Here is a 17,582-nt window from a genome sequence, read left to right as displayed (position 1 = left end):
GTGAAGCAAGCGGATGCAGCGGCAGCAGCAGCAGCGATTGAGGGCGGTGGGGACCCAACCTGCTCTCGATGGTGTCCATCAACTCCAGATCATCACCCGTGCTTTGGCACTTCCTCTGGAAGTTGGACAGGCTCGTCCAGGTGTACTAAGATCTAATGGAATCCCTAAGATGCGGGAAACCCAGGTGCAGGCAGAGCAGGTAAACCCTGCAGCAGTGGGTGCTGCTCTGCTGCAGGAAGGAAAGGTTGCAGTTGGCCAGAGAAGAACCTCTAGTGTCTTCAGTCATGTGAAATGATCTCCATCCTGGTGTGTGTTTGCTGAAAGGATTAGCCCAGGTCAAAAAGCCTTTCCATTTCATGTTGGCACCGTGTATCAAAGGGATCCATTTCATCAGCTCCGAAGAGATCCAACAGTTAGAGGAACTGCCCCAGGCCCTGCTCTGCTCCCAGCTTTGCCTGGATGGATGTGGGCTTCAGTGGAGCCTGTCTAAGGCAGCCTAACCCTCATGGATGTGATTACGTATCACTGGGGTACTTTACATTGTTAGGAAATTCAGGTTTTCCAACATAACAGTTTAAGAATGCTCAAAGGTACTCAGATTTTTAAAAAGAACAACCCAATACCTGGCTGTGTAGCAATACCAAGGCTGGTTCAGCAAGCAGGTATAATCCTTTCCTTCTTACCTTCACCCAGAAGGATTTCAGAGACAAAGGTTTTTTCTTCAGAGCTGAAGATCATGGTGATCCTGCCACTCATATTCTGCTGGATAAATCTCTTTAGTTTCTGGTGAGAGGTGAAGAATGGTTAAAATGGAGGTTTTGCTCCTTCTTCTTGTGGAACAGATGAGATGCTGTCCTTGATATCTCAGTGTGGTGGTGACAGGATGGAGCATCTTATTTCAGTTGTGCAGTGAGACCTGGCTGTAGCATTTGGAATCAGGACTCCAACAAACTGTCCTACCTTTTGCCATCATGGAAGTCTTCACAGTGAGGGAATTTAAGGAAAACAAGTAGGCTTGGCATAAAATAACAATGTTGATGCTGTCTTCTTTTAAGGCCTGCTCTGAGAAGAATCCAGTCAGAATTTAAATGTGACTGTATCCGTTTTCTGGAGGAGGTAGAGCACAAATCATTTAGAAACTCCCTGAGTGTTGTAAGCTTGTGCTGTCTTGTGATTTGTTGTGTTTATCCATGGAGATCGCTGAAGAAATTTGATCAGAATTTCCAAGGCTGAGTGGACTTTAGGGGTGAACCTGCAGCAGCCACTCTGGTATTTGTGTGGGGCTGGGTGCACATCTGAGAACTCACTCAAAGAACGTGGCAACTTGAGTACGGGAGGTGATTCTCTCCATTTACTCAGCTCTCATGAGATCCCACCTGGAGAACTGTGTCCAGTTCTGGAGTCCCCAGTATAAGAAGGACATGGAGCTCATGGAGAGAGTCCAGAGGAGGCCACGGAGATGATCCAAGGGCTGGAGCAGCTCTGCTCTGGAGACAGGCTGGGAGAGTTGGAGTGTTCAGCATGGAGAAGAGAAGGCTCCAGGGAGACCTTAGAGCACCTTCCAGTGCCTGAAGGGGCTCCAGGAAAGCTGGGGAGGGACAAGGGCAGGAAGGGGTGAGACAAAGGGGAATAGTTTAAAACTGGAAGAGGGGAGATTGAGGTTGGACATGAGAAGAAATTCTTCCCTATGAGGGTGGTGAGACCCTGGGCCCAGGCTGCCCAGAGAAGCTGTGGCTGCCCCATCCCTGGCAGTGTTGAAGGGCAGGTTGGATGGGGCTTGGAGCAGCCTGGTGTGGTGGGAGGTGTCCCTGCTCATGCAGGGGGGTTGCATCTAAATGATATTTAAGGACCCTTCCAACCCAAATAATTCCGTGATTCTATGTAGGTCCATTAGGAGTGTGCAGGACAAATCACACTCTTCTCTGTGGAAGACAAGTGGTCTGTGGTGATATTTTAAAACTTTCCTGACTCTTAGTATTAACTTAGTGTTGTGCAGACAGTGCAGGTGCAATCCAGTTTCAGGTTAGGTCCCAATCCAGCATTCAGAGCACTTCCAGATCTTTTCTTTTGGTGGCTATGAAAGCACAATACTGAAATGGAGCACTGAAAGGCTGAAATGGTCCTTTCAGTGCAGACAACAGCAAGTGTCATGACATCTGGGGGACTGGGATGGTACAGGATAGGAGGCCAGACACCTTCTTGGTACTGTGGTGTTGCAGATATCTGTGTGGAGCAGATATTTGCTGTCTCAAGTCTGAATTGCTCCTGGTGAGCTTGAGGATTCGGAAGTGTGTCCAGATTTCAGTCAGGTGCTCAGGGAAACAGGGCAGGGCAACACATGGAGCTTGAAAACTGCCTGGATGGAGGCTAAAAATAAACTGAATGCACCATTCAGGGCAAAGCAGGACTTGGGAGAGTGGATATGCTGAGATTTGTGTGTAGGGAGGAGATGGAATCCAGTTACTCTCTGTAAAAGTCAAAATCTTCCTTTCCAGGTTATGTAAACTGTCCTGATCATGTTAGGAAATATTCCTCCTGCTATGCCAGTGGGCAATTTTAGCAACATTTATAATTTATTCAACCATAAATTCAGCCTGCCTAGTGTAGTCCTGGCTGCACAATGTTTAGAGTTTGAGGCAGCTCAGAAGTGCTGAGGCCCAGCCAAGGGTGAGTGATGTGAAGCTGACACTCCACACACAAACCCCCCTGTGCTCTTCAGAGCGACCCTTATTTTCAAGGTAGAGGCTGTTTGTCTTGGGCAAGCACATTGCTGCTTGATAAAGAACCTGGGTTTTGTGCAACTGCTTCCAAAATCGTATTAGATGATTTGTTGGGCAGCTAAAGGTGGTGCTTTCCCAGCTGTTTGAACGCTGAGCTTGGCTTTCTTCTGAACAGAACCTGTCACTTTTGGTTTCCAGTATCCACAGCAAGTCCTTTAGACCTTGTGCCTGCTGAGGAACACACTGGCTTCAGCTCTTCTGTAGAGGCCATGTTTTATTAGCCAAGCATTTGAGCTTAGTTAAATGTTATCTTAAAAGGCAAATTCCCAAAATCCTCAAATTGAGAGGGTATTGTTGGGATAGGGAATGCTGCCATTGCAGTGGTGCTTCATCTTGTGGCTTATTAGGGAAGGAAAAACATTCTGCAGCTGAGGTTGTTTAAACAGGATTTCCTCATATGGTAAGTATATGTGCTGGTCTCTTACTAGTTGACATCTGGGAGTAAAACAAAATGAAAGTGCAGTTCAGCTCTTCTGAATGGCTATTTTTAGTCCTTGGTACTGTAACTTTGAGGAGAGAAATGACTCTCTTTGGGAAAGGGACATTGCTAAGACACTGGCCCAAGTTGCCCAAGGGAAGCCCCATCCCTGGCAGTGTTGAAGGGCAGGTTGAAGAGCTTGGAGCAACCTGGTATGGTGAGAGGTGTCCCTGCCCATGCAGGGGGTTGGATCTGGATGATCTTTAAGGTCCCTTCCAACCCAAACCAGTCTGGGCTTCTGTGATATGAATGTCAGCTCTGCTCTACCACCAGTTGGCTTTGATGTGGAGAGGACAGCTGATTAACTTAGGGGTGTCTTGCAACACTCCATGGTGCCACACTTCCAGTGTGGCTTTGGGAAGGTGGTTGCTCCTGCAGGCTGGGATGGGCGGTGCCAGTGTTTATTCTCCTGCCTGCCCTTTGGAAGGATGTTTGGTCCAGCCCAAACGACTCTGGTAAGGTGAACTTGTGGAGAGGTGTTTTGTTTTGTTGGGGTGTTTCCCTCTGAGCTGATACACGTGGTAGTTGTTGCACCTCAAGCTGAAATAAAAGTGTATTTCAGTGCCTGCTGAAGAAAGCAATTTTTCTGGAGAAGCATGAAATTCTGAAAGGTGCCTGTGCAGGCAGCACAAGCAGGGCTTTAGATCTGTGCTAAGCTCTGGTTTTGACCCCACTTTAATACAATGTGATGTTTAAGGACTTTCTTTTTTCCAGACAAAGGACATGATTTCAGAAGTGTAAGATGCCCAAAGTGATGTTGATCTTCTGTTTTTATTCACTGTCTTATTCAGTCACTGTGCAGGATAGTTTCCCATTTCCCCATGGATTTATGCTGGGGGTCCTGAAGGGTTTAAATTGCCTCAACCGAATCTTTGACTCTCCCCTTAATGCACAAGGTCAAAAGCAGGTGTTTGCTTTCATTCCTTCTAATCTTTTGCCATTTACAGGAACAAGGGTGAAAAATAAATAACTTAAAATCAGATAACTTCTAATTTCAGTTTCATTTTTGGGTGCAACCTGTGTGGTGTGAAGAAGCAGTTAATGTATCTGAATGACTCAAGCTTTCTACTCTCTCTAGCTGGGCTCTTGTTTCCTGATAGGTTGTGTCAATTAAAGCCTTCTCTAACTTGAACATAAAGATCAAGGATTCAGGACAGTCCATTGGAAATGCAGCCACTTGGAGATGGAGCATAAATTGATTTTTTTCTTCTTCATTTGTATAATACCTTCTTGAATACTTAACAGTCTGTGAACAATGTGCTCATGTTGGCATTAATGTGGGAATTGCCCAAATATTGCAAGTGGATCTCTAAGAACTGAAAGTGGAACTCATAACGCACTTGGAATTCAATTCACATGAAGCTGTTGTGGCTTTATTTGAGCTGAATTGTCTTCAGTTCCTGTCACCTGGAGCTGATCAAGTGGCCTCATGTCCTAAAGCAAGGATGGGGGAGATGCTTGCCAATGGGTTGTCCTGGGAAGCCTGAGCTCTTGCCCTGGTGGTAGATGAAATGTTTCCTTTTGAAATTTCCTTGCTGGGGCACGAGGTTGGTTGATGGCTGGTAGATGCTGGTTGAGCAAGTTGTAAAGACATTTCCCTGGTAGTTGATCTGGGAGGCCTTATTGCAGGGAGAAAATGCAGCATAGCTGAGGAAGCTGCTTTGCTTGTTTCCTAATTGAAATGTTGTAATTTTCCAAAATGGGTCCATCTGGGGGTTGCCAAACAGAGTGGCAATCCTGTCCTTTTTCTGGATTTTCAGGAAGTTTACAGTGAGGAATTGAAAATGGATCCATTTCTTACTTGTACCCAAAATAGGCTGCTATTTAGAACAACTTGAGTTGCATCAGATAAAATCTTGTGCTGTGTTTCCTGGAGTGGTGGCCTGAGCCTTGGCATCCATGAGTGAGATTAATTTCCTTGTGTTATCTGGTGCTCTTTTTTTGCCCTGCCTTCCTCCTCCAGGGTTTAGAAGGCAAACCCACAACATGCTTTGAGCTCCTGCTCTTTGTGCCACCACTTCCAAGTTGGGCTGAAGAATTACAGAATGTATTTGCAGTCATTTGGCTTACCTGGCTGCCCTTCTCATGGATTGCCTGTGTTATTCCTGCTCCATGCAAATCAAACCTTACCAGTTCCTATTTCATCAGTATAGCTAGTGTTATTTTTCAGCACAGGGTTGGTATGGGAGCTCTGACTCTGTGTTGAAGCCCAGGAGACTACACTCTAGGTGTTTGCAGCCCTGCTGCAGAGCCTGTCCTTGCTGATGCTGTGTCCCTGACTGTGAGGAGGATGTCCTCTGTGTCTTTTTGTTCCAGAAAGGGGAGCCGAGTTCTTTCCTGGTGCATTGACTTGGAATTTCAATCACGTCCTTGTTGCAAAGTGGGAGGGTTACCAGCCTGGGTGAAAGCAGAACCCAGAATCTAACCATTTTAGCAGCATCAGCAGAAACAAGACTGAAAACAGCGCTGAAGTAAGAGGATTTTGTGAGGAAGGAAAAAGGGTTGAGGCTGCATTGAAGACACAAGCTTAGTGGTTGCCTAAAGCCATCATCAATAAAATACTCTTTATTCTCTGGGGGACTTTTGTTTGCATTTCTTCAGGTGATACTTGCTATCTTTTCCATTAGGCAAACTGCTGAGTTTGAAGGTGATGTCCTGTTACCTGCCTTCCCCAGTTATTTTTGCTTTGTTAAATATCAGGATTTAAAAAAAGCTTGCTGCTAGCAAAGGGGATTGGTGGTGATAGCCTGGGCTTGCAACCTGAGACGTACTCAAGAAACAAGAGATGGGTCTTTTGGTGAGTTAATTCAAAGGAGGAGAGAGCCATGAAATGGAGGAATGAGGTAAAGTATCAGCTGCATTATGCTGACTGCAGCAGTTGATAGCTGTATTTATCCCGAGTCTTGTTGCTGTGCAAACTTAGGGGTCATCACAGAGAGTTGGCTCAGTCCTCCAATGGATGGTCAAATACAGCTTTCACACAGCCATTGGGAGGAAATTGTTTAGTGTGAGGGTGGAGAGACCCTGGCCCAGATTGCCCAGGGAAGCTGTGGCTGTCCCATCCCTGGCAGTGTTGAAGGGCAGGTTGGATGGGGCTTGGAGCAACCTGGGCTGGGGGGAGGGGACCCAGCCTGTGGAGGGGGGTTGGGACTGGATGGTCCTTAAGGTCCCTTCCAACTCAAACTATTCCATGATTCCCTGACTAGTGGAGACAGGGCTACTTCAGAGCTTGATAAGGTGAAAACTGGCCATTATATTAAATTGAAGAAATCTGACATGGATAGAAATTGGCACACGAGTCCTCTGAAGCTCCTGCATAAACTGCCTCTGCTACTTACTTTGTTAAAAGTTCTGCCCGACTTTGGTGCATTGTTGGGTCACATGTGACATTCTGCAGTCTGGACTTGAGGGTAAGTCAGACATGTTCAGAAGCAGAAAAAGACTGAAGAATGGGCAGCCTGGGAATTACAGTACAGGAAGGAGTTCCAGGGAGAAGAAATACGTTATGACGTAAAGATGTGAGATTCTTACAGCCTAAATATGTGCAAGCCTTTAGCTTCCTAGTTTGAAAATCAAAATCCTTTGCATTGAATCCCTTGGATGAACCTGGAGTATCCTGCATTTTGCAGTCCAGTCAGCAAGATACCCCTTGCAAGACATAGTGCACAGCAAGCCCAGCAACAGGCATATTAACCTACTTTTTTGACCTTTTAGGCAATGGGAGAATGTTGAGGGATGAGGGCTAATTAGATAACCTCTCTGTCTCTACCCTCTGCCTTGCCAGGCATCCAATTACTTGCCAGAGTTATCCCATGAATTTACAACCCTGTCTACAAGGCTCCAGGATGCTGGAAAGTGCTGGGTGTATGTATTCAAGCAGGTGGCTGTGAGCCTGGTGGCAGCTTTCTGAGGTCACGGGTTCTGCAAACAGGCTGGTGTGAAGCATTGTACTGAACTAGGTGTTTGTGGTAGTTGTGCTTTTAGTAAGTGTGTTGCTGTTTGTTGTCAACTTGGTGATGTCTCTCCCAGCTGCTGTGATAACATGTCCTTTCACCAAGGGTTTTGATGCAAGCAACTTCTCTTAGGGGGCCTCTAGGAAGTCTGGAGAGGGGCTTTTGACAAAGGCTTGTGGTGAGAGGATGAGGGCTAATGGCTTAAAACTGGAAGAGGGGAGGTTGGGCATGAGGAGGAATTTTTTTGCTGTGAGGGTGGTGAGACCCTGGCCCAGGTTGCCCAGAGAAGCTGTGGCTGCCCCATCCCTGGCAGTGTTGAAGGGCAGGTTGGATGGGGCTTGGAGCAACCTGATCTGGTGGGAGGTGTCCCTGCCCATGGGAGAGGATTGGATCTAGATGATCTTTAAGGTCCTTTCCAACCCAAACCATTCCATGATTCTATTCTATGAAAAAATCTAGCTTTCACTTGACTGGAAAGAGACCTTGGATCTGTCAGGCCAGGACCAACTTGCCACACTTGGCTGTTTCAGCACATAAACAGTTCTGTATTTGAACTGAGCAGTTCCTCTTCTGACACTGTGCTGACCAAGCTGTCACATTCATGAGATGAGCAGCATCTGGAGTAGAAGAGCATTTTGAAAAGATCATCCAGCATTAACAGGATTAAAATAAGACATCACAAACAATGTGTTTGCAGATGTTCAGGAGGACAAATGGCAGTGTTGAATCTCGAGAGTTGTTCAATTTGTAGTAATTATGGTTTCAATTAAAAAAATAAATAATAATTGACCCCTGTAAAAATTAAGCAGTGGTTCTCTAGAGACTGATCCAGGTGCTTCCTCAGCAATGTCTGAATGGGAGGCAAGAAGGTAATGTGACTGAAAAACAGGTCATCAGGCTTAGGAACCCACACAGCCCTTCTGTATTAGCTTATTTCAAAGGCTGAACTAAGCCAGTTAGTTGTAGGTTTACAGAGAATGAAGTAATGAAGTGGGAGGATGAGGATGACAGAGTATTAATCACCAATTTGGGATTCATATGCAGGGTTGAAACTATGGGCTGTGCAGAAGGAGCTTGCAGAGGTAACAGGAGTTTTTGCCAAAGGGCTGGTCAGGTCAGGAGGAGGATCCTGGGCACGATTTCCTATTGCACAGGCTGCCAAAACTTTACCAGAGTAATCTGTGTGGTGTGAGTCAGTGTGGAGAAGGAGGGTGGGTAGGAGGTAGCTTCACAGATTTTAGAAAGCAAGACTTCCTTGACTGCACAGCACTTTGATGTGTGCCAAAGTATTTGTGAACCTGCAGAAAGGGACTGAGGAACCATCCTGGCTTGTTGAGAGGCACCTCAAGTTCCTTGGTTCATGAGACAGCTGGGTGGTGACACTGTCAGTACAACTGTCTGTCAGGGTGTCTGTCTGTAAGGGGTATGTGCATACTTGTGCTTAAGACATCTGCTCTGGTAGTGAAACCATCAGGCAGATGTTACAGGCTTCCTTCTAAAGTGTTTTCAAAGTTTTGTGTCTCAATGCTATGTTGGAACAGGTTTGCTTCCTTTTGTTTGGCTAAGATTTCCTTTCTGTAGATATATATACATAAAGAAAATGTTATTTTACGTACATCCAGATTTAAAATGGGCAAAGCACCCCCTGTTGTGCAGTAACATTAGTCTAACTAAATCTCTGAATGTTAATTGAAAAGGTAGTCAGCTCTCCAGTCAACTTCAGTGTCTTTAATCCCATTTATTAAAATCTAGCAATGCTTTTTTGCCATCTGTGCAACTTCCATGCAGTTATTTTACTGCTGTCCCCATTTTACTCTTTCATGTGGGGCTAATAGATTGCACATTCACTTGATGCCATGATTTATTGGGAAAAGACTTTTTGCAAACTTTCTGCTTCACAGGAATTCTTGGCACCAGATTAAAGCTAGTAAATTACATTGTCATGTTCAATGACAAGTTTAATAAATAAAACATTGTTTCTGTTACCTAGAAGACAAACAGTCGTGCAGACATCATTAGTGATTGTGGCAAAAGGTCAAGATGAATCGTTTGTTCCCAGAAAGCTTTAGTGCTGCTCCATCCTGCTCTCCTGTTTGTACGTGGCAGCTCTTGCGGCTGAGCAGATGACTGAGACTTGCAGTGGACTTTATAAACTGAAGTGATAGATGTTCAATTAGTTTTGAAAGTAGATGTAAGTATCTGCCATCTTAGAATACATCCTTGCTGGGAAGGAGGTGCCAAGCAAATGTTGATTGTTTTTGTCTGGGGAAAAAGACCTGAGAGTCAAGGTGGACAGCAGGCTGACCATGAGCCAACAGTGTGTCCTCACAGTCAAAAGGGCCAGTGGCCTCATGGGGGGCATTAAGAAGAGTGTGGCCAGCAGGTCATGGAGGTTCTCCTGCCCCTCTGCCCTGGTGCGGCCCCATCTGGAGCACTGTGTGCAGTTCTGGACTCCCCAGTTCAAGAAGGACAAGGAGCTACTGGAGAGAGTCCAGCACAGGGCACTGAGATGCTGAGGAGACTGGAGCATCTGCCTGTGAGGAAAGGCTGGGAGAGCTGGGGCTGTTCAGCTGGAGAGGAGGAGCCTGAGGGGCGATCTGATCAGTGCTGATCAATATCTCCAGGGTTTGTCAGGAGGATGAGGCCAGACTCTTCTCTGGGGTGTTCAGGGACAGGACAAGGGGCAATGGGCACAAACTGGAGCATAGGAGGTTTAACCTAAATATAAGAAAATACTTCTTTACTGTGATAGTAACAGAGCCCTGGGACAGGCTGCCCAGGGAGGTTGCGAAGTCTCCATCCCTGGAGACATTCCAAACCCACCTGGTTGTGTTCCTGTGGGATCTGCTCTAAGGAATCCTGCTCTGGCAGGGGGGTTGGAGTAGACGATCTCCAGAGGTGCCTTCCAACTTCACCATTCTGGGATTCACTGGGTGCTTTACATTTTTGTAGAAGTACTAGTGGGAGCTGAAATGCATCTAGTTGAAAAGCAGCAATGAGAAGCTACAGAACATACCGAATTCTTCTAAAGAAAATAATGAACTATAGTCAACTGGTCTGATCCAGACTGTCAGGGCTTGTTAGTTAGAATCACAGAATTGTCAGGGCTGGAAAGAGCTTCTTGATGAAGTGATGGAAGCAGTTATATTATAATTCACTTGGTAATTGTTTCTGGAGTTGAGTTAGGATGCTGGGTAATGTCCCATGAACCGCGAACAATGCTTACCTGGTTTGGAGGTAAGAATGATGATGAAGTCAAATAGAATGTATGAAGAAATTATTTTTGAATTTAGGAAGAAATTCTTCCGTGTGAGGGTGGTGAGACCCTGGTCCAGGTTTCCCAGGGAAGCTGTGGCTGCCCCATCCCTAGCAGTGTTGAAGGGCAGGTTGGATGGGGCTTGGAGCAACCTGGTGTGGTGGGAGGTGTCCCTGCCCATGCAGGGGGATTGGATCTAGATGATCTTTAAGGTCCCTTCCAACCCGAAGCGTTCCATGATTGAAAGGATGCTTGAAATCATCTGCTTTGGAGGTAAAGCAACAAACAAAGATTTGGCAAAACACTGATCATAAGCTTTGAGCTGGAATGGAGGAGGAGGTAGATCTTTTGGGTAGTTTCTCCTAGAAGACCTTTGCCACTCCTTTCATCTGTCTAGGATCTGCTGTAGTTGTGCTGTCAGCCTGAAATGGTGAGAAGTATCCGGTTTCCTCAGGATGCTGGTGGCAGTGAAACATGAGCTGCCTCCCTGGCTCTGCTTCCCAAAGATGATTTTAGTTCCCCTGCCTGAGTCTTTGGAGCAGACATCTAAGTTACTCTTCCTGCAGAACTTCTTAAAGAAGAGATCATTCATGATCTCTCACATCTTTCTGAAGTTGGTGTGTTTTAAATTTCTGGTCCAGTGTAGGACAAAAGCTGGTCAGTGTTTCTAAGGTTTAGAGTAGACCTTTCATTTTTAATTTTTTTTTTACAAGCATGCAGGGATGTTCGTCAGAGGGTGCAACACCTTGACTTGGATTTAGAAAATAAGCCAGGAAGATGTTTCTAGTCATTAACTGGGGTTAGTTCTGCTTCTCCATAGTGTGCTCAGTAGAGCAGAGTAGAACAAAAGAAACCATGTTCTGCAGAACATTTCTGAGAAGATTTGGTGACTCAGAAGCTGTGATGTGACTTGTACAATTGCTCAGTAAGTAAACACTGGTTACAAGGGAGCTGTGGGAGGCTGAGTACAGCAGCTTTTGCTAAAATCTTCCAATCCATCACTTCTTGATTTTATTTTAATCTTTATTCCTCACTTGTAATTCATGGCATCAGCACTCTCAGAATGGATCTGCTTGGTCTTGACCACACAACAGTGATGGACCACAGCAAATTGAGCTGAACTTGCTACTAAACATCCAGTGTGGTCCAAAGTGTCTGAGATAATAAAAGCCACTGTCTCACCAGAGAAGACAAAGCTAGAAGTAGTTAAGAGAAGGAGAATGCAGCCTATATTAGTGTCATGTTTAGTCATTTTTGACCTGTTCTTTTATAACCCAGCACAGTGTACCTTCAGCTTTTATTATGTTTGATTGTTCCTTACTTAGGCTCTTGCTGTTTCCCCCACTAGTACACCTTGCTGGCAGGAAACAGTGATTTATGAGTCCATTACAAATGGTTTTAGATAGGATCTGCCAGAAGAGGGTTAATAGTCAAGGGAAAAATAATGCAGAAAAACAGATTGCCAGGAATTTGTGCAGCTGATGGAAATGTCATGAGTGCAGAGCTTGTCTGGGCTTCATGGATCATATAACTGAGTTACTCCCCTTCCCATCTAATATCCTAAAAAGTGAATGCTGACAGCTGAGAAGGGAATCCTGCAACTTACCATCCTACTGTACTTTTTATTACTCTGTGGTTACAATAATTCAACCCTTTGCTAAAGCTTCTAACAGTAATACTATGCAATTGTGGGATTTGAAAAGGGAGTCTTCTGCTTTTTGAGCTCTGGATGTTGGTAAGAATTAAAGTGACAAGCAGGAGGGGAGGTTGGGTATCTGTTTCAATTAGAGAAAAGATTGTTTTGGTATCACAAAGCTGAAACATTAGTCAGACATTCCTTTTGGGAGAACTGAGAGGAAATAATATGATTTACAATCTGGGGTATGTCTGCAACATAAAAGGAAGGGAAAAAAAGTAATTTGCTGGTTGTGTACTTCTGGCCCTGGATTGATTGACAAAGATATTTTCCTTGTAAACTGACTGAAGTGGATTGATGTGGGATTGCTTCAAATTGCATAACTTGAGCAAATGTTCTATTTTTTGTGTACTTTCAGGTTTTTTATTTAATATTTCTGTTCATTGGAAGCTGAGGTTCTAGCCTGGACTTGGACTGTAGGTAACTTTTCAGATGCCACCCTTGAGCAAAACTTGGCCTTTGTTTTATCTGTTGTAATCCAGCTCCAGGGTCCCAATTATTGGAGCATTTCAGGGCTGAATGTGGGCAGCAGGAGCCAAATAATTAATATTCTTACTACACCTGTGTGGCTTTTTCTACCTTAATAAGAACTACTGAACTGATTTTTAGCTCATCCAATTCTTCTAAGGTGGCATCAGAAATGGGAAAGGGAGTAGGAAGCAGAGTCATGCCTTGAGTAGAAGTGTTATATTTGTGGGAAAGGTTTTATGTCCCAGAAAGGTCTTAAATATGGAGGAGCTGCCACTGCAGTAGCACTGAGCTAACTCAGTTGGTTTCTTTTGGTTCAGGAGTTAGCTCAGAGTAGTTAATACAGAAATACAACACAGAAGTGAAAGCAGCTTGGCTTTCTTTTTGAAGAAACTGCCTGACTCTCTTTTTGCTCAGCAATAATATAGTCAAATGAGCAGGAGCTATCAGAGCAAAGCTGTGAAGACCAGAGGATTTAAATCTGCAGGTCTTTGTGGTAAATAGAAACAAGTTCCTGGTGACTGTGAGGCTGGGAGCTTTAAATCTTTTACCTCCTGTCAAGTGGGAAACAGGTAGAGCTGCAGGTTTGTGTGAACCCTCTGAAAACCCAGAGCCTAGGGTTAAGTCTTGGGTAATAGGCAGTGGCAAGTGGTCAAACCAGGTGAATATAGTATAAATTAGATATTTTAAAAGAAGTGCAAAGTAAATGCAGTAACTCATCAGCTTGCTAGTGTCTGTTGAGGAGAGAGTCTAAGGACAGCTCCTGTGAAGTGTTACCAGCTCTGCCAGTGACACTGAGCTATGAGAGGCTCTGGGTACACATCTTGCCTTGTAATCACCTTGTTTATCAGGTGACAATTCTGTGCAAAATGTAGTGCAAATGGGGTGGGGTTTGTTCATCACCTCAGTCTGGCAGAGCATATTTGGGTGCCATGAACTGCAAGAACTGCATGAAGAGTGTGTTTGCTTGCAGTGTTGCATAATGTTGGGCCAGCTCCTGTTGCTTGATGTTATCAGCATCCCATATCCTGGCAGGGACCTTGAACTAATGCCACTACTCCTGAGCCCTGTCCCTCTGATCCTAAGGAGCTGTGGGCTTTAGAGGACATGGCAAGTGGAGCTGCAAAGGAAGTTCAGTGTTGTGCCTGTTTTAATTTTTGCAGTTTGCACCTTTTTTCCTGCCAGCTGCATACAAATGTCAGGTGAGAAGAGACTCTTAAAATGAGTAACAATGATCATGGCACAGCCTTGTTTCAAGTCCTGAGAATGGCAACATGTTGTTTCATTGCACAATCTACAAACACACCTTCTCAAAATGCCTGAACAAAACCTGTAGTAGCTTCTGATTGGGTTTTTTTGTGTGTATTCTGCTTTGAACAACATCTGCCCGTGCTCAGCCTCTGAACAATGCTGCTTACAGCATGAATGGAATTAGTCTACTACACATTTATTCAACTGCCTTTTTATTTCCCCCCCTAGTAGTATTTGTTTTTATTTGAGCCTCAACAGAATGCCTAGATGACCAGAGACCTGTGGCTGTTCTGAAAGTGTTTTTCTTTTGGAAATAAGAGCAAAGAGACTGAAGAGAAGGGCAGATGCAGGCAAAGGAAGCTAAACAAACAATACTGCTATAGACACATTCATAACGTTTTCCCTCTGGTAGTACCATGGGAACACTAGAGCAGATGCTTAAGTGGAGATTCTAGGTAGCCGAACATTTTTAGAGGGAACTTGTTAAGGAGCTTTCATCTCAGCTAATATTTTCAGTCTTTGGGATTCCTGTGATCTCTAAATTCTTCAGTGACTTGAGCTGTAATAAAACTTCATTTAGAATTTCTGTCTGAACTCCCTGCTCCTCCACAGGAGATCAGTGCTGGATGAAACAGAGGAATGGTGGAAAACTGCCTCATATCAAGTAAACACTAAGCTCATTAAGTCCTGCAACCTCAAAGAGCTTGGCTTTGAGAGCAGCCCAGGCTGGGAGACAGTCTGTCTGATCACCTTCCCAGGGAGCAGGGGTTTATAATCCTCTCCATGTCTAAAGGCAAGAATTCTGTAGAAATGTTTGGTCTGGAGATACATTAAGAAACCACATCTTGAGATTTCAATTTCACCAGAGAATTAAGCAAGTAGAAATCCAGAAGAGGTGAAGAGAAGCAGATTGGGTCAACTGCAGTGGGGTAGGTGACATATATCCCAAATTCCTGAAGAACACTTTCTTCTTACACAGCTTGTGTGAAGCTTTGTGGGATTTTTAAGTGCCACTCATGTGCCACTCTCAAATTTGCAGTGGGAATGTTCACTCTTCTGTAAAATTAGGGCACCCTGTGCTGTTGGTTTTGGCACCTTGGATGTGGTTCCTGTCTCTTAGTATAGAAGTACATACAAATCTACTTCAGCTGGGCCGGAGGTCTGGAACCAAAGGATGTGTTTGACCACAGACCTGGTTTTTAAAACCTCACCTCACACTGAAAGAACCAGAAACAAAGTCAGTGGTAGAATTACTTGTTCAGTTCTGAACTAGGACATAACCAGATGTATCCAAAACCATGAGGTACCACTTTGCTCTCTGATCTGGGATTTCTGTTGCCTTTTTGACATGGATTTATGCTGGATTAATCTAACTCTATAACCACAGATTTAGGGAGAGAAATACAGCAAACCTGCCTTTATTTCAGAGCTTTAAGAGACCTGCTGGCAAGCCATTTAATTATTTAAATGTTCTGCAAGAAAACTGAAGAGTCCTGCTGCTCAGCCTTGCTTTTACCTCTGTGATACCAGAAAAATATACTGTTCTCTGTGCTTGGATGTTTTTGTTTTTCCATTGCACACAGCCATGTTCAAGACCCCTTTAGGAATCTCTGCCTTGAACACTCTTGCTCAAGTCTTTTTACAGCTGCTATGGAATATATAGTAACAAAAATGGTCAGTCCAAGTTCTTGTGATTAATCCAGAAAACACTGCAAATGTAGCTGCTCCTCATTCAATGTAGTTTCTTTCAAAGTGGTCACACTGTAGAACTTCCTCTGGGGTTGCAGCTTTAGTGGTGGGTTTTAACATCATCTTTCCCTGGGCTTTTTTGTCTATGAAACAATTCCAGCTGGCAGAGGAGGATGGAGCACTTCCCTGAGTGTTCCCACGATCCCAAAGGGGGGGAGCATGACCTTATGACCATGTGCCAGCTTTCCTTTTTTGACGTAAGAGATAGCAGGAGGTAAAGACAATACTTGGTGAGAAAGATCCCCTGCCTGAGCTTGGCTGCTGCAGCTGGCCAGACCTAGGCCATCTCCGTAGTGTCTTTCTCTCAGGACTGAAAAGCAAAAGTAAGTAGTTTTCTCTTCCCCTGAACTTCTAATGAAAATAACTAGTAAGCTTTGAAAACCTTGGCTGTCAATTTTGTGCATGAATATGGTGATAGTTGTGATCAGTTTGGGGTGGCTTTCTAAGATAAATAACTTCACTCCAGACTCATTTCAGCCAAGGAGTTCTTTCCCTAGGCTTTTTTGTCTATGAAACAATTCCAGCTGGCAGAGGAGGATGGAGCACTTCCCTGAGTGTTCCCACGATCCCAAAGGGGGGGAGCATGACCTTATGACCATGTGCCAGCTTTCCTTTCCTGACGTAAGAGATAGCAGGAGGTAAAGACAATACTTGGTGAGAAAGATCCCCTGCCTGAGCTTGGCTGCTGCAGCTGGCCAGACCTAGGCCATCTCCGTAGTGTCTTTCTCTCAGGACTGAAAAGCAAAAGTAAGTAGTTTTCTCTTCCCCTGAACTTCTAATGAAAATAACTAGTAAGCTTTGAAAACCTTGGCTGTCAATTTTGTGCATGAATATGGTGATAGTTGTGATCAGTTTGGGGTGGCTTTCTAAGATAAATAACTTCACTCCAGACTCATTTCAGCCAAGGAGTTGCTTTTCTCATTATCCAAGAGTTGCTTTTCTCATTATCCAAGTGTGTAAAGAGTCTGGGGGGGTTTATATACATTACTTGAGCATGTCCTTGAATGACAACAGGTGACTGGAGCTGGAGTGTTTTGCAAATAAGACATATAACCTGAGCTGGCTGAGAAATAAATAGATAATCTCCCCAGACCAAGCTGTCTGACTTGCTGGCTGTAAAATATTTATCTTTTGATAGTGAATGGGTAGTACCTTTTAGGAACAGGTTTCATAAATGATGTCTCCTAACTGAGCACTTGCTCCTTGCCAGGCTAGAGCTTAATTGCAGGAAACCCTGCTTCCTGTTTCTCCCTGACCTGGGGGCTGCTACTTGTATCATGTGATAATGTAACTTCTTTAGTTGTAAATAATTTCTTAAATAAGACTTTTGCAGTCTGGCAGGTCACAGGAGGGAGAAATAAAAGCTAAGCTCATTGTGTGTGTGTGGAGAGGAATGACAGGAAAAAAAGGGAGAGGAAGGAGCACTGAAAACCAACCGGCTGTACTTCAGCTGCCTGCTGACCAGAGTCACTCCTGCAGATTTGGGATCCTCTTGGGCTTGCAGGAAAATGTCTGTTCATACCTCTGGGTGAGAAGGAGAACTAAAGAGATGTCAGGAACATGATTCAGCTCATGAAGTGTCTGTGGCAATGCCTGGTGCACATTTCCTGACTGAAGTGAAATTTAAGGTTTTCTTTGTCAGAATTGGTCATGAAGCCAGCTGCAATAAACCCTGTTGGAGTGTGTTGCTGTGGTTTCTCAAAATAATTGAAGTCCCTGGTTTCCCAGATACAGGCAACTGTTGGTGCCTGTTTGTAGCAAGAAGGAAAGAATGGATCATACTTTGTCTGTGTGTTTCATTCCGTTTTTCTGATAAAGCTGAAGGAGGGGCAGTGTGCTCTGTGTTGGAACAGAATTTGTCTTAGATGCTGGTTGTCTGAAGCTAAATGTCACAGTGCAATTGAGGAAGTGTTAAAACTGCTTCAGGGAAGGAACTTTCAGTTCCCTAACC

General features: G+C 44.5%; 2 protein-coding genes across 2 annotated transcripts in view; one reads left to right on the top strand and one right to left on the bottom strand.

Annotated features, from left to right (window-relative positions):
* Positions 1-738, bottom strand: part of MINOS1 (mitochondrial inner membrane organizing system 1) — a 24,672-nt gene extending 23,934 nt beyond the window's left edge. Inside the window, exon 1 of the mRNA XM_009995797.1 lies at positions 684-738. Coding sequence (XP_009994099.1) covers positions 684-738 — 55 coding nt within the window. The remainder of the gene's footprint in view (positions 1-683) is intronic.
* A 233-nt stretch (positions 739-971) lies between these two features.
* The window catches only part of CAPZB (capping protein (actin filament) muscle Z-line, beta), a 65,957-nt gene continuing 49,346 nt past the window's right edge, over positions 972-17,582 (top strand). Inside the window, exon 1 of the mRNA XM_009995796.1 lies at positions 972-986. Within this exon, the coding sequence (XP_009994098.1) occupies positions 972-986 (15 nt within the window). The remainder of the gene's footprint in view (positions 987-17,582) is intronic.

This window comes from Chaetura pelagica, unplaced genomic scaffold (assembly GCF_000747805.2).
Source record: "Chaetura pelagica isolate M959 unplaced genomic scaffold, ChaPel_1.0 scaffold234, whole genome shotgun sequence".
NCBI classification, from domain to species: domain Eukaryota; kingdom Metazoa; phylum Chordata; class Aves; order Apodiformes; family Apodidae; genus Chaetura; species Chaetura pelagica.
The sequence above is the reverse complement of the archived record's forward strand: the minus strand, read 5'-3'. Positions and strand labels throughout refer to the sequence as shown.